The sequence below is a fragment of the Etheostoma cragini genome, chromosome 8, assembly GCF_013103735.1.
Source record: "Etheostoma cragini isolate CJK2018 chromosome 8, CSU_Ecrag_1.0, whole genome shotgun sequence".
Taxonomy (NCBI): domain Eukaryota; kingdom Metazoa; phylum Chordata; class Actinopteri; order Perciformes; family Percidae; genus Etheostoma; species Etheostoma cragini.
The window spans coordinates 3,996,101-4,012,345 of record NC_048414.1 but is presented as its reverse complement, the minus strand read 5'-3'; the positions used below and the strand labels follow the sequence as shown (position 1 = coordinate 4,012,345).

General features: G+C 39.7%; 1 protein-coding gene across 2 annotated transcripts in view; it reads left to right on the top strand.

The window, feature by feature from the left end:
• lrrk2 (leucine-rich repeat kinase 2) overlaps positions 1 to 16,142 on the top strand; it is a 42,430-nt gene extending 26,288 nt beyond the window's left edge. The window contains exons 31-52 of one of the 2 annotated variants that reach the window (XM_034879484.1): positions 1,075 to 1,293; positions 1,702 to 1,903; positions 2,438 to 2,526; positions 3,357 to 3,544; positions 3,687 to 3,841; positions 3,940 to 4,071; positions 4,169 to 4,360; positions 4,887 to 5,033; positions 5,129 to 5,241; positions 6,080 to 6,270; positions 6,793 to 6,953; positions 7,546 to 7,716; positions 8,372 to 8,472; positions 8,589 to 8,801; positions 10,623 to 10,816; positions 11,341 to 11,413; positions 11,676 to 11,866; positions 12,220 to 12,372; positions 13,083 to 13,309; positions 14,101 to 14,155; positions 14,243 to 14,387; positions 15,515 to 16,142. In XM_034879484.1, coding sequence (XP_034735375.1) covers positions 1,075 to 1,293; positions 1,702 to 1,903; positions 2,438 to 2,526; positions 3,357 to 3,544; positions 3,687 to 3,841; positions 3,940 to 4,071; positions 4,169 to 4,360; positions 4,887 to 5,033; positions 5,129 to 5,241; positions 6,080 to 6,270; positions 6,793 to 6,953; positions 7,546 to 7,716; positions 8,372 to 8,472; positions 8,589 to 8,801; positions 10,623 to 10,816; positions 11,341 to 11,413; positions 11,676 to 11,866; positions 12,220 to 12,372; positions 13,083 to 13,309; positions 14,101 to 14,155; positions 14,243 to 14,375 — 3,300 coding nt within the window. In that variant the 3' untranslated portion in view covers positions 14,376 to 14,387; positions 15,515 to 16,142. Of the gene's footprint in view, positions 1 to 1,074; positions 1,294 to 1,701; positions 1,904 to 2,437; positions 2,527 to 3,356; positions 3,545 to 3,686; positions 3,842 to 3,939; positions 4,072 to 4,168; positions 4,361 to 4,886; positions 5,034 to 5,128; positions 5,242 to 6,079; positions 6,271 to 6,792; positions 6,954 to 7,545; positions 7,717 to 8,371; positions 8,473 to 8,588; positions 8,802 to 10,622; positions 10,817 to 11,340; positions 11,414 to 11,675; positions 11,867 to 12,219; positions 12,373 to 13,082; positions 13,310 to 14,100; positions 14,158 to 14,242; positions 14,388 to 15,514 lie in introns of both variants that reach the window. The other variant, XM_034879482.1, reaches the window with a different exon arrangement.
• Positions 16,143 to 16,245: the final 103 nt, after the last annotated feature.

The window sequence follows — 16,245 nt, the reverse complement described above, 5'->3', positions numbered from 1 at the left end:
AGTGTTTTTTTTTTTTAAATCCACCAAGGGACTAAAGGCTTCAGCAATATCACGTTTCTGTTTGTAGAAGCTAAGCTTTGATTGTTTCTTAAGCCATTGTTTTATGATGTATTGTAAGTCAATGATAATTGTAACGAGGATCAAAAATTTGATCTGGGAAATATCATACATTTTCTTTTGTTTGTTCTGTGTACTTATTAGTCTGCTGCCACTTAGTATTTGTTTGGTATTTGTGAACAAGCCTTTTTACTATTAACATACTGTACATTAAACCAGTGGTTCTCAACCTGGTGGTTGAGACCCCCAAGGGGTTGTTAGATGGGGGAAATGGTTTTTACATTACTGTGTGAGTTTAGTACATTTCATGTGTTATGTTCAAAGTTAATTTGTACATCAGAAGGTCCTGGAACACAGAAAGGCGTCTAACGGCGGGTCAGGGGGACAGAAAAAGTAACAAACGCTGTAAGAATCCACAGAGCCTGGAGCACATTGGACAAGGCCACGTGCTAGCTGCTAAAACTTAACTAAACCTCAGTAAAGCAAAGCATTTTTTGTTTACATTTATGAATCAGAGCATTCACAAAAATCACTCAAAATCATCACGGGTAGGCGTTTAGAAACAGCTGTTTACACCTGTTTGCAGCTCTCTTTCTCGTTGTCGAGGCTAGTGGGGGAGTCACAAACACCTACCTCATTATTCTGGGGTGGGGTCATGACTTAAAAAGGTTGAGAACCTCTTCATTTAACTAAGTACTGGCGTAGTATTTACCTTTAAAAAAAATTGCATCTCATAGTGAAAAACAGTGTCACATTATTGGCATAGAAAGTGAAGCTAAAGAGCTGTTACAGTTATTCCCCGGCTGCAATGAGAGAACAGATGCGGAATACTGGCAGTAAAGGGACAGGCAGTAGAATGGACAGATGTATGAACCTCAAAATGAACATAAAATAGGACTCTTTTTTTTTCTTCTTAAAAAATGTTTTGGTAACCACAGCTAACTTTGAAATGTCAACTATGTACATGTGTAGAGGTTTCTTTCCTCTCTTAGAAAATTCCCTACACTCTTATTTCAGGCCGTAGCCCCTCTGTCCCCGGTCATCCTGGTAGGAACCCACACAGATACGAGTGATGAGCTGCAACTTCAGGCCTGCCTGACCAAGATCAGAGAGGAGCTGCTGAACCACCAGGGCTTCCCCGCCATCCGGGACTACCACATGGTCTCTGTCTGCGAAGACTCGGACGCCATGGCCAAGCTCCGCAAGGCTATCGCCAGGGAAGTCACCAGCTTCAAGGTAAAAGGACACAAATAGCAGATTAAACTTTCCTTTTTTTTAGCTCTCCTCTGTCCACATATTGTGCATTATTATATGAATACTTATTATTCCTATTAATTATGTGAAAGTTAAAGGTTATTGATCACAGCATGATTTAAGGGGAAATGTCCAATCTGGGTAGAATTAAGTGCAATATGAGGGGGAGGGTGCATAGTGGATTCTCTTTGTTCTGTGAGTGTGGTGACAAGTTGGGGGGGTCTTGAGGTCAGGTTTCCATTATCGAATTTGGATGAAATATATGCTTATATTTTATGCATGTTTATTGTGTGTTTGTTTGCCATGTCGCCATTTTTTGTTCTCTCGACTGCCAACAACAAGATTAATTTATCTTATCTTATCACTGTATCATTTTCGTCCCCTGCACAGATCCAGGGCCAGCCTGTGATGGGCCAGTTGGTTCCAGACAACTACGTGGAGCTGGAGCGCCGGGTTCTGCAGGAGAGAACCAGGGTCCCCCCAGAGTTCCCCGTTCTCAGGCACCAGGAGCTGCTGCAGCTCATCCAGGAGAGTCAGCTGCAGCTGGAGGAAGCTGAGCTGTCCCACGCTGTCCACTTCCTCAGTGAAGCTGGTCAGTCGGGTTCTGGGCTGCTGCATTCATCAAACAGGCCTTTACATTACCTTGATATACCATTTAATTAAATATAGCGTCACAGCTCGCCTTCATATTAGCATCAGGACTTGAAGTCAATACTCCATTCCTTTTGAGTCACAGCTGTTCAAAACAAAAACAAACAAACTTTATTACTTTATTGGCACATACACACAGTATGATGTAGTGCAATTCTATTACTGCATTTTAATCCATCATAAGTATTAGGAGCAGTGGACAGCTTTTTACATTCAGCTACTAGGGAGTAACTTAGGGTTCAGTGTCTTAACATCCCTGTTATTGTAATAATTTAAATCTAACTGTGCCTTCCCTTTAACACGTACAGTCGTTTTTTCATTTGCTGGTAGGAGGAGAAATTGTAATCCATACAGAGATAGAGCTGTTCCACAACACACTGACATTTCATGATTAATTTGTTTTGAAAAATTGTCTCAGGGACCAACAATATATGTGAACAAGCTAGTTTTTTTTCTTCTCCTCCTGACATTGAAGGGCTTTTACTGCACTTTGATGATCCTGCACTTCAGCTTCAAGACCTCTACTTCATCGAACCACAGTGGCTGTGCAACATCATCTCCCAGGTAGCTTCATCCGAAACACCCAGACACAATCAATGTGTTTCAGGCTTTTGTATGTTGCAACACACTGATTTTGTTTTTGTTCGAAATTAACTACAGAAACCAAGATGTGTTCCCTAGTTTAGATAAAACTGTAAGATGCTGTGTCCTCATTTAAAAATGTGCTTACATAAAACAGCATCTTACAGTTTTATCTAAACCACGAAATAAATCATTCTCACTTTTACATTAATATACAATTTTTCTAGCCTAGTCTCTATCTAAAAGAGATTGTTGCAATTCATCTGGTGGTGGTTCTCAATTTTTTCCCATCAAAAACCCCTAAACTGACACAAATTAGTCCAAGGAGCCCCATTTCAAAGATTTTTTCCATGTTTATTACGGAAAGTGTGAAACCATGGCCAAAATAGTCACACATTCTGTAATGACTGTGTTACTTATGCATGGAATTATAGTGAAAACAAATTATTTCCCCTTTTGCTGGGAACCACCTTAAGGACCGTTGAGGGTCCCCAGACCCCACTTTGGGAACCACTGCTCTATATTGTACATACTTAGATGAAGTGTGTTATTTTCAAGTAAACATCAGCTGTTCCCTTTTAAACAGCAAATACGTAAGTTACAAAAACAAGTATGCCTCCAAAGAAAGGTTCCAGGCAGAAATTACCCACATTATTTCTACTCCATTAAATAGCTAATCTAGATTTAGAGAGCAAGTCGGAGGCCACATAAAAAGCTTCTTTTAACACTCATAAATGCAGGTACATGACTGCTAAAGAATTCCTCAGATCTGTCCAGTGCACCAATTCTGGTGATGTCTTTTCTCTGTGTAGAAGCTGACATTAAAGAGTGGTGGCTTCTGGGAGCATCCTAAAGGAGTTGTTCAGCGCTCAGTGGTGGAAAAGTTTCTGTTTGAGACCAAATGTTTTCCCAAGAGCCACATGACGCAGTTCTTCAAATTGCTGGAGAAGTTTCAGATCGCTCTACCCTTTGGTGAGGACCAGCTACTGATACCCAGCAGGTATGTTTTTAACATTTTTTCATTTGCAGCTACAGATGTCTGAGTGTGTTTTTTTTTTGGGTTGTGCTGTTGTCGAGGGACCAAATAAATTGGCATATCACAAAATGTCACTGGGTCTATGCACTCATCTCTTCTCTTCCAGTTTGTCCAAACACAGACCGGTGATAGAGCTGCCTCACTGTGAGAACTCAGAGGTGATTGTGCGTCTGTACGAGATGCCGTACTTCCCCATGGATTACTGGTCTCGCCAGATCAGCAGACTACTGGAGGTCTCTTCTTATCTGCTTTGTGGAGGAGGTAAATTGAACGTACTGCAGAAACAGACACTCTTTCATTAGGTATGCTACTCTGCAGATACAAATTTTAAAGAAATTCCCTCGCTGTATGTTATCCAGGAAAAGCGGTGCGACCAAACCGGATCTACTGGAGGAGAGGCGTGTACCTGAGCTGGTCCCCAGAGGCCTACTGTCTGGTGGAGGAAAACCCTTCCAGCTTCGTCAGGATAACTGTGCCCTCTTCACGCAAAGGTTTTCATAAAAAAGAAAGAAGAGATTTAAAAGATTTGTTTCTGAATTTATTGTTTTAATGTCAATGATTAAATATGTTTATTTGTGTACCCCCCAGGCCAGGTGCTGCTGGGTCAGGTGGTGGATCACATCGACTCCCTGCTAGAGGAATGGTTTCCTGGCCTGCTGAACACTGACATGCACGGCAGTGGTGAGGCTCTCCTAAAAAAGTGGGCTCTCTACAGCTTTGAGGACGGTCAGGAGTGGAGCAAGATTCTGCTCGAGGACCTCTTCACATATTTTGACAATGGTACATAAAACAAAACACAACAACATGTTTTGTCAGCATGAATTGAAGACCGTTTCTTTTTTAATCCATTAGACTTTGGTACAAAACACATTGTTTGCTTTCTAAAATTCAATTTACTTTCATTTATAATATGACATAATAACACAAGTTATCTCAAGACACTTTACAGATAGAGTAAGTCTAGACCACACTATAATTTACAAATACACAAGTTATAATTTAATTCCTCTTAGGAAGTAACCTCAGACAGACCCAGACTCTAGGTGGGCGGCCATCTGCCAGTTCGGACACAGAGACACTAATACAGATATAGAGAAATATGATTCATAATAAATATAGCAGTTGTTATGTGGCAATTATAGTAACAATAAAGATAATGGAACTATGACTAGAAATAAGAGTTTAATAGCAGTTCAGGGCGTAGCAAGGCGTTGCAGAGCGTAAAATACGCATGTTTTTTTAATCATTCCACATACCTGGTTCCAATTATCTAAATCCTATTATATCTATTACATTATAATCACAGATTTTCTGTTGGTGAACCCGAAGGATCCCCGCTACACACTCCCCATCTCTCAGATCGCCCCTGACTTGGTACTGAGTGACCAACCTGCAGGGACTATACTGGACAGTGAAGAGCTGGATGTAGACATGTCTAAAGAGAACCAACTGGGTTTGTTTATCATTTCCACATAATAGCCGTTATTAAAAAGTAATATATGTTCAAATAGAACTGATACATAACACATAAATATCTTTTGTCTATAGGGGATGGTGGCTTTGGGACTGTTTATCGAGGTGTCTACAAAAATGAAGAAGTAGCTGTGAAAATATTCAACAAGCATGCTTCTGAGCTTTACATCTACAGACTCCTCAGACAGGTACCACTGACGATTAAAATAAGAAACCTCATGATTGCATGTGTCATGGAGAATGCAATGACAAAGTGCCTTGCTCAAGACAACCTCAGCAGTCCCTGAAATTAAATAAATAACAGGCTCTCACAGCTGTCCTCACTCATTCAAGCATACCATTTTAAATTTGGAAAGGGTGCTTTAAACTTCTACACTCCTGTAAGATGTCACTTACTTCAAGATTCATTCAAATTTAAACAACTCCATAGGGACGTCCAAGATGATGCTTGAAAATGTGTTACATACAGTACCTGTCAAAGGTCTGGTCACTTTTGACTATTACTGTAGGTACTGCTCTTATTTATAACAGCCCTCTTATTCCCCTACATCAGTGATTCACATTTGTTTTTTGTTGTTAATATGTACTGTAATTTTGTGATTGTTCCTTCATAATGTTTTTTTTTTTTTACACATTGTAATTTCTGTATTTTTTTATGATCAGATTTCTTATTTGTACAGTATTTGTTTATTATTTATTTTTCTTTGCTGTAATCAGGGCATCATTGGAAAAGAATGCTTGCCCTAAATAAAGGTTAAAATAATAATGAAGATAATAATAATTTTACATATATACATGCATGCATACATGCACTTGGCGTACGTGTGTTGCTGTGAGTCCATTTGCAGATGATTGAATACTACAACAGAAAGTATGGCCTAAAATTGTTTATTTGACCAAGATTTGCCATCACATTCATCAATCAATCTAATCCCTATTTTCCATGCATCGTTGGGAAATCTAATAATTTACATGCAGTTTACTGCCACCATCTTTAACTTCTTGTTGTTATCTGTTTTGCTCCAGGAGTTGGCGGTGTTGGGTCGCCTCCGTCACCCCAGCCTGGTGGGTCTGCTGGCAGCCGGCTCGGTTCCTCAGGTCCTGGTGATGGAGCTGGCACTGCGAGGCTCTCTGGACTCCCTATTTGAACATGAGAACGGGAGCCTGAACCTAAAGCTCCAGCACAGAATCGCCCTGCATGTTGCCGACGGACTCAGGTACAGAGTTAGACATTACATTCCATGCCTTGTTCAGCCTGTCAACTTGAAGTCTTTTGCAGTCAACATTACATAACATGATACAATACAGTGTAAATGAAGTTGAAGTGCAGACTTACTGTCATTTCATGTTATACAAAAGTCAAAAGTTTTGGTTCACTGAGAAATTTCCATTGCACTCTATTATAGACTGAGACCAGCCGAGATCAATTGCATTGTTTTTTTTAACCAAGGCAGCAGTTGTCGGATTACATTATGTGCTTACGTAATTGCAAAAGGATTCTCCAATATTTTCTTAGTTAGTTTTTTAAAATTATATGAGATTAGGGAACAGCATGTACCTTTGTAAAATTGGATGAATGGTTGCTGATAATAGGTAATGTAGATATGGGCGCTAAATGTCAGCCACCCACCCAGATCAGCTGGTATTCTGTCTATAATGGAGTGGTATGGAAATTTGTAAGTGACCCTAACTTTTGACCGGTAGTGTATGTCTGGTCATTGTTTAATATGTGTGTACAGGTACCTTCACGCAGCCATGATCATATATCGAGATCTCAAGCCCCACAACGTTCTTCTGTTCAACCTGAAGACCGATTCTGAGATCATCGCCAAGATTACCGACTATGGCATCGCTCAGTACTGCTGCAGCATGGGAGTAAGGAGCTCAGAGGGCACGCCAGGTAAGATGCCGCCTCAAACTTTATACATCTTTTTTATATCTGAGTCATTATAAGCCGCCACAGTGGCTCAGTGGTTAGCACTGCTGCCTCACAGCAAGTAGTCACTGCAGAGTCTGATCCCCGTCCGGGCAGGGCCTTTCTATGTGGATGATTTGCATGTTCTCCCCTTGTCCTCCAACCATAAAGACATACTGGCTAGGTAACTAGTTCTAGTTACCTAGCCAGTATGTCTTTAAAAGGATTCTCCAATATTTTCTTAGTTAGTTTTTTAAAATTATGTGAGATTAGGGAACAGCATGTACCTTTGTAAAATTGGATGAATGGTTGCTGATAATAGGTAATGTAGATATTGCACAGTTCACTATTGGCAGTTGACTGCCTAACTTTGGCGCATTTACAGAAACGTTGATTAATGTGCATTGGCCCAATAAAAAGAAACACAAAATTAAACCTCTCACCTGAATTTGAACCCAGAGAAACTGCAGTTAAACTGTCGGTCACATACTGTAAGGTTATTCTTCCAAATCATATTTAATTTTGTGTGCAAGACATTTTGTATAGCTTTTAAAATGGATTGCTGTACATCCGGCAGGTTTCCGAGCACCGGAGGTTGCCCGAGGCAGCGTGATCTACAACCAGCAGGCGGATGTGTTCTCATTCGGCCTGCTGCTCTACGACCTCCTGACCTGTGGTGAGCGCATCTCTGACGGCATGAAGTTCCCCAGTGAGTTTGATGAGGTTGCAGTGCAGGGGAAACTGCAAGGTAATAATGAAAGACTTGTGTTGTACAGTGTTAGATTTGTTGATGCAAGTCTGAACTGTCTTTTTTTTTAATGGGAGATATGAGTTAAAATTTTAATTTACTCACATTTAAAAAAAAATGCTATTTATTAAATCTGATCATGCAACTAAATACATCAGCATCGCACCTTTTAATGAAAATACCAGACAATTGATCTGACAGTCATGACAGGTTCTCGTCTTGTGTTTTAAATGTTGTTGTCAGGATGAGCCTTGTCTTTTGGATAACAGATAGTTCATTTGACCACGATTTAATGACAACCAGTTTTATGTTAAACAGCTTGCGAGATCTAAGCTTGCTGGAATCTCATTTAATAAAATACAAAATGCTAAAATATATATTTTATATATATTTTTAATATATATATTTTTAAATATATATATATATATATATATATATATATATATATATATATATATATATATATATGTGTGTGTACACCATATGTGACTGTTTTATAATTTTGTGTTAGTATGTGAGAAAAATAGTCATGTTTAAAGTTATCAATGACATACGTACTATCTCTATTTTTTTTTTTAATTTTTCATACATTTCTGCACTGATTTGAAAGGTAAAGTCAGAACAGCTGCTGACATGTTCACTGCCTTCTACACAGATCCAGTGAAACACTACGGCTGCTCACCGTGGCCGGGCTTCCAGACGCTGATGAAGGACTGTTTGAGGGAAAGCCCTCAGGGGCGACCCACTTCTGCTCAGGTTAGGACCCGAACACCGTATAACCGCGTGAAGCGAAGCGGCACCACACATAGTGGCTTTAGGTGTAGATTTCAGAGACCATTCAACACATCACTACACTTTTGTGATGTGTGCAGGTGTTTGATAGGCTGAATTCAGGAGAGATGTTGTGCCTGATGAGGGAGCTGGTGGTTCCCCGGGTGTTCAACGCTGAGTGCTTCACAGTGAGCTCCGGCAGCAGGGACTGCTCCTCCAACCGGCACAGAGCCTGGCTAGGAGGAGGCAGCAGCACGCGGAGGCTAGGCTCCATCACGGCCGTGGACCTGGACACCAGCACAGTCACTACACAGGTACCAACAGCGCCGTTAACCTTTTCTTGATGTCACATGTTTGGTTTGGTTTCATTTTGAGGAAAAAGGGGCTTTTCAAAGCTTCTTAACAACTATGCAGGTGATTTCAGTTATTATGGTTGATGTAGTCTCTCTTTGCTTGACCTTCTTCCACAGCGCCGCGGAGGAGGGAATGGCTAGTCCACATCCTAAAATGTGCTCTGCTTTATTTTTTATTTTTTTCAACCCATCACAATCGTCATGAGCAACCAGTGCCGCTGCAAATTAGCCTTGAGAAGGGATAAATTGACTTCAGTTTAACGTTCCAACACAAAAAAAAACAGAATGTACTGGAAATCAGAAAAGAGTGAATTACGGCAGAATATCCGGCGGTATCAGAATAATCCCGGAAGTAAAATGTTGTGGATATACCGTGCGTTCATGGGCATTGGAAAAACATTTTTCCCAGTGAAAAGTCTGGCTACATTTTGTGACGTGTTTGTGACGTGTTGTTGACAGCTGACGTTTGATGAAGGCGACTTTGGTTCACTGAAAGTATTTCAATGACAAACTGTTATTGTGGACAAACGCCTCTGCCAAGAAACACACACATACATAACATGTTTCAAATTAGTGAGTTGCTGTTAGTGTTGTTCCACCTGTTGGGGTGGGGAAAATGACACCTTTGTCATCCTTATTGGTAGAAAGAATTTGTGAACTAATAAGTTCCCATCAAAGCTCCGGCCCACCTTCAACCTGAAAAGAGTCTAATCAGCCAGAATAACGGAAAACACCTGTGTTGGTGTTTAGAGGCTTTAACAAAAACTAAAGCAACTCTTATATTGGACACTGTACTTCACTGTAAAAAGCATGTCCTAATATTAGCATTAGTCCAGTGCAGTTTTTCAATGCAGTGCAGTTTCATTCTGTTATGCTTGACATTATGGCCCTCTAAGTAGGCGGACGTATCGGGTGACATCTGGTTGGATTACCTTCTCAATCCTCTTCTAATCACACATCTTTTACTTTCACTGGAAGAGGATGAATATGCAAAGTTGTGCATGTCTCTGTGTGGCATTGACTGTGAATCAAATGACTTGCACCACATGAACAAGTTTCATATGTATAAACTGCCACAAACACGCACGTAAATTATAGACCTTCAAAGTTTCATTGAATAGTTGTCAACTATTCAATGAATTGCTAACTAGTTTGATAATCGGTTTGAGTGTTTTCATGGAGGAAAAAAAACTTCTTTCCTAACTGCAGCTTCTTAAATGTGATTTTTTATTATTTTTTTTAATCTCTCCTCTGTGACAGTAAGCTGAATCTCTTTGAGTTGTGGACAAAATAGGATATTTGAGGACGTCCTCTTGGACTTTGCTAAACCCTGATTGACATGTTTTAGCATTTTTATAGACAAAACAACTAATCAATTTATCGAGAACATAATCAACAATGAAACAATAATCTTTAGTTGCAGCCCTAGTAAATGAGCAACATATATTCTGTGAGCATAGAGCACAGTGACCAGGTATAGGGTGTCATCTATGAATGTTTAGTCCGAACCGCTATTTGAATTTCCGTTTGTGTCATCCAACCATTAGGTTAACCCTTCTCACCGATGGGAGGCCCTATCATTAGATGTTGAGTAGGATCACCTTTCTACCACAGACACACAATGATATGAGTGCACAATCACTTCATTAAGTCAGAGAAAGGGGTTTTCATTTTTGTTCTAACTGCTTAACCCGTTTAGTGTTTTGTTTTTTTCCCTTTTTCCATGAATCCAGCACGCCTCATTGCTTCATGTTTTTAAAGTTGGCTCTCTCACTCTTGCAGGAGATCGACAACAGTCCCGTTTTGTGTCTTGTGACCGTCCAAATACCGACCGAGTCCTGTGATTGGTTGGTGGCAGGCACCCAATCCGGCTCTTTAGTAATCATCAGCACTCAGGACACGTCGATTTGGCACCACCTGCAGAGTGTCACAGACGCCGTCACCTCACTGTACTTCCATGTACACCCTTACCGCACGTGAGAAGATTCAATATTTCTTGGGTTTTGGCGAGTCTACGAGTCAGAGGGTCAGAAAAAGTTAGGGATCATTCTCCAAGGATTATGAATAGCTTAGGAATCTGACTTTGGCAAACATTTATTCGTACATATAATGCGGATTGTGGACTGAATTTGGTCTTGAACATCAAAGACTATTGAAACAGTACCGAATAAGTGTGGCTACAAATTGTGGCTTATGGCTTGTATGATAAAACTAATAATCTGTAGCATGTTTAGTTTCAAGCACTTTATTGTCACTGTGTAGCACAACAAGCTATGTTTCATATCGATAGATTCTAGTATTGATCATTTGATTTCATTGATAAAGGGCTGTTAGCAGAAGGAGAATGTGTAGAAACCAAGATAATTAATTTGGGTTTACATTTAGTGTCAATCTGCAAATAACATATTACAGTGTGCGTATTATGATACAACAAGATAATTTTGCTGAATCTACAACTTTTTTTAGATTGTGCCTTTTGTCGTTTTTAATTTCTTTTCAGCCAAAGGAAGAATTACTTGCTGGTTGGGACAGCGGATGGAGTTCTCACTGTTTATGAGGACTGCGTACTCAAGGTGAATATTAGATATTAAATAAACAATCCAGTGTGTTTGTTCTCAAAATTCAGTTAAATTTCTTTTAGCGTCAATGGAAGACGTTATCTCAGGACACTTTACAGGTAGAGTAGGTCTAGACCCCACTTTGTATTTTACAGAGACCCAACAATTCCTCCGAGAGCATGCATTTGCCCACCTTGTCCTCCCGTGCTGTAAATGTCTAAAACGTTATCTAGCAGCAGCTTGGAACTTAATTTTCTTCCTGTTCTCCTCCCTCCAGCAAGAAAACGGGCAGCCGGTTAAATCTCTCACTGTGGGAAACGTCAACACGCCTGTCATGTGTTTGGGCCAGTCGGTGCATTCGCTGGACAGCAGGTCGGTGTGGGCCGGCTGCGGGACCAAGATCCTCTCCTTCACCGCCGACTACGACGTTTGCAAGAGCATCGACACGAGACCCAACCTCGTCTTCCAGTGAGTCCATGTCATGAAGGGGAATGAGGGGCAGGTTGAAATTTAAACATGTTTGAAAAGAGAGTTTTTTTTGTTCAAATCAGCTCAAACTGCTGATGTTTACTGACGTTGAATGAAGACTGAGGAATGGGCATTTGTACTTTGTACTTATTTAAACCGTTTCCCGCGGAAAAAGGATTATAAAGGCTATTTGGATGAAATGAAAATGTAGCTTTTTGCAGAATTGGGAATATATATATATATATATATATATATATATATATATATATATATATATATATATATATATATATATATATATATATATATATATATATATATATATATATATATAATGTGTGTGTGTCCTTCAGGCAGGCGCGGTCATTGGGAGGTGAAGCGTGTGTGTCTCGATTGGTTGTGGATAAATATGTTTACCTGAGCAAAGCCGGGACACCAACCGTCGAGGTTTGGGATAAGAGAAGTGAGAGGATGGTGGACTGCATCAACTGTGCTCAGATCATCAGGTACACTCACATACACACACGACAATATTTGTTGCATATTTATTTATAATATATTTCATCAGGACTCTGTAAAGCTGTATTTTTTCAGTTAACCTTGGTGTGTGTGCGTGTGTGTATGCGTGTGTGTGTGTGTGTGTGTGTGTGTGTGTGTGTAATCAAGTTTTACAGAAACAACTGCAACACTTCAGCGAAGTGTACACACTTGTATCACTTAACAAGAACAAACTCTCCAAAACAAACAGGATCGTCGGGCCTAACAACATACTTTTGTGCCTTTTAATAAACAAAAACTGTTTAATTACTGGTATTCTTTTTTAATATAGTCCATTGTCTGGTGTTATAGTCTTGACAACCTTCTAGAATGTGACATTTTGGAGATTCAGGGCCATGTTCAGCCCAAACAAAACATAGCAACACGTTTTGTTAAATTGAAAGGGGGGTGCTTTGAACACCCTGTTGTGGACGCAATCTTTATAGTACCACAAGTTTACATACACGTCTCTGCTGATTGGGTATCACCTGTGACACAGCCAATAAACAAGATGTGAAACCAATATGTCAAAGCCTATGCACACTGCTTCACACTGTTCCGATGAAACACGACATCCAACAAGGAAACAGTAACAAAACGTTGCACACGGTTTTTAGATTGAACGTGCCCCTATTTTTTGTGTGACTGCAGCTGTGTCTCTTCTCCCCAGTCCCTGCAGACATGACTCGGGGGGCAGAGGCAGGCAGGGCAGCGAGGCGGAGCTGCCCACTGACGCAGCTCCCTCCTGGGCCAGAGTCAAAGCCCTGCTGGTGCAGAGCTCAGCAACTCTCTGGATCGGCACTAGAGGGGGCCACCTGCTGCTGCTGGAGCTCTCCAAACACCAGCCGTTGCAGGTCATCGGCCCTGTCTGCAGTTCCATACGCTGCATCGCCTCTGCACTCATAGGTGCTTAACTCTCATTTATTTCATGTATTTAGGGTTATTTCTATGGTGCTACATGTCATACAGGTGATATGTTGCCATGGTGTCTGTGTGAGGGAACATTCTAGTACTTAGAACCAAACTGGCTTACATTCGTAAGTCCTGCTAAATGATCCCATGGAGCTTTTGGAGGCACAACGTTGCATTCATTTGCGTTTTAATAGCAAAAATGTATTTTGTTCAAGGAACCGAAGTCCATACTGAATACTCTTAAATAATATGTTTTAAGATACAATCCTTACCCTTATTATTGACTTAATTAGCATAAATGTTTTATGAGATGAGATGAGATGATCATCTCAGGTGCCTCTAGATAATTTCAGACCTTGGGGAAAATTTTTTTCTTTCAGTTGTTTTTATTTACATTCTGTTCCATAGTTCTTTATAAACCCAGTAGAAAGCAAAAATGCTAGATTAGTATTTGAGCCTAGAGTAAATTAAAGACATACATAATGCCACAGCAGAAACCCTTACTGAGAAGACTCATGATACTACAGACGGGTTATTTGTTTCGGCTTTTTTTATAGTGAGTCTTAATCTGGTTGGGCTGTTGTGTGAAAAAAAGTGCGTGGAACAGCACAGCATGCTGTTCACAGTTTGCCTGCGTGGTAAATTCAATATGTCTTTCTTTCCCCCCTGTTCTTTGTCATTTCATTTCATTTCATAATCATAGTCATAATTATTATATAAATGTTGCATCTAAACAAGCTGCTGTGTATGTCTGTAATGAATACAGTTCATCTTTTCATGAATAGAAACACTAAACTGGAAGAATGTGGTGCTGATTTTGGGCAGAAGACAAGACAGAAATGGTGAGTCCGATGTTTCATTGTTTGTCCAACACTGTATGAAACCAGTTGTCTCGCTGTGTGAGTTTCTCTAAAGTGTGAGCCCCTGTCTCTTAGGCGAGGAGTCGGTGCTGATGGTGTGGAGCGGCGCGCTGCCGATGGAGGGCAAAGACCTGAACAAACACTGCGAGAAAAGAGAGCAGATCGCAGCCAAAATGAGAGAGCAGCTCCAACATGCCTGAGCCCACACATTTGTGAGTGTTTTATTCCCATTACATCATGTCTGTTGTTGTGATTACACTCACAACATCCAGAAATGTCTGTAGTATAACCATGATAGGGCTGGACCGAAAAGTTAGAAGCTTCATTCATAACGTTGACCTTCGAATTCTGAATCAGTATTCGAATGCTGCGCAGTTGTTTTTCTTTCATGTCTATTCATTCTGTTTAAAGACAGTATTTCTGCACATTTGCAGATAGAGCTGGGCAATATATCAATATTAGATTGATATCGTGATTTTGTAATATGGCATAAGTGTTTTCTTTTCCTGGTTTTAAAGGCTGCAATGCAGTAAAGTGATTTTCTGACCTTACCAGACTGTTCTGTTATTTGTCTTTACCCACTTAGTCATAAGATACACAGTAATGATTTATTGATCAAAAATCTCATTGTAAATATTTAGTGAAAGCACTATTAGTCAACGCTACAATATTGTTGCGGTATCGATAGTGAGGTATTTGGTTAAAAATATTGTGATATTTGATATTCTCCATATTGCCCAGCCCCAGTTGCAGATAACAATTAGGCTACGCTAATATTACAAGTATTATACTGTTAGAATTAGATTGCAGTGATTGCTGTGTAGGATTATTTCCAATGCATGTAGTCCAAAAGTTAAAGTGTATTATAAAAATCAAAAGAAGATTGGCAACAAATTTTGTATTGAAAGTTAAATTCAAAAAAGGAAGGCACGCACCTGTATTAACGAGGCGGTCTAGCAGCACCATAAATTACATTTATATATCCACAATAACAAATAAAATATCTATTTTGACTCTAATACCATTACAGTAAATTACTAAAGTTGTTACGAAAAAGGATAAAATTGACTAATCCGATGAATCACTTTATTTAAATTGAGGATTTTGTTCAGTTTTTGAGGATTTTTGTTTTGCGATGATGAAGTCAGAAAAAATGACAACAGACATCCAAAGCTTCTTTCAAAAACCTCAATAGAAGCTTTGAACGTCAAAAATCCAGACCTTGAGTACTTGCCCTATATCATGATAATGATTTGAAGTTGCTGAGCCTGAAACACTGGTAGTAGGAGTAGTGGTGGCAGTAATACCAAAACCAATTAGATTTGTCTGTTTTTCACAGGATTGTTGGGGGAAAAGGGATCAACTCTGCAGTGGATCGATGTGTCCGCAGCACCCATGGAAGGAGACGTTTTACCTCATTTTCTGACAGCCATACTCACATCCCGGTGCACTGACCCAGCGGGTCAAAAAAATTCCATATTTCAATCTATCGAGCATCAAATTAATTTGATGCTCGATATATTGAAGATTGGATTTTTTCTAACAAAATCATTTTCCATGTTTTAAAAAAAGGAAAACAATCTTTGTAATTTGGGAAGAGAGACACTTTTCTAAAAGGGACACAGATGGGCTGATTTGTGTTGTTCTCCGGGCGGAGTGCAGCAAAGATGTTTGTTTACCCATCTTATGATTTAAAAAAGAAACTGGAAAGAAAGCCAAAGGAAAAAAAGCCTCTAAAAATGTTTATAATTGATTATTTATTCGTGTGTGTGTGTGTGTGTGTGTGTGTGTTAAAGCTCCCTCACTCCACATGACTTATCAGATGCTGTCAGCTTTGTACAATGTTTTTCTGACGTGTTACTTAAAGTAACTGCTTGTGATGGTGTCATACTGTCAGTAAATACTATTTTATGTACTGTGATGGCTCTGTTGATATTGTCAGAGCATTATTTATAAAAAAGAACACAGCAGAATAGGGGGTGGAAGAAGTGTAATGTTTTTTTTTTATGTGGAAGTGCTTAAATTACATTTACGTATTTGATTTACTGACTTGTTTGCTGTTCTTTTAAG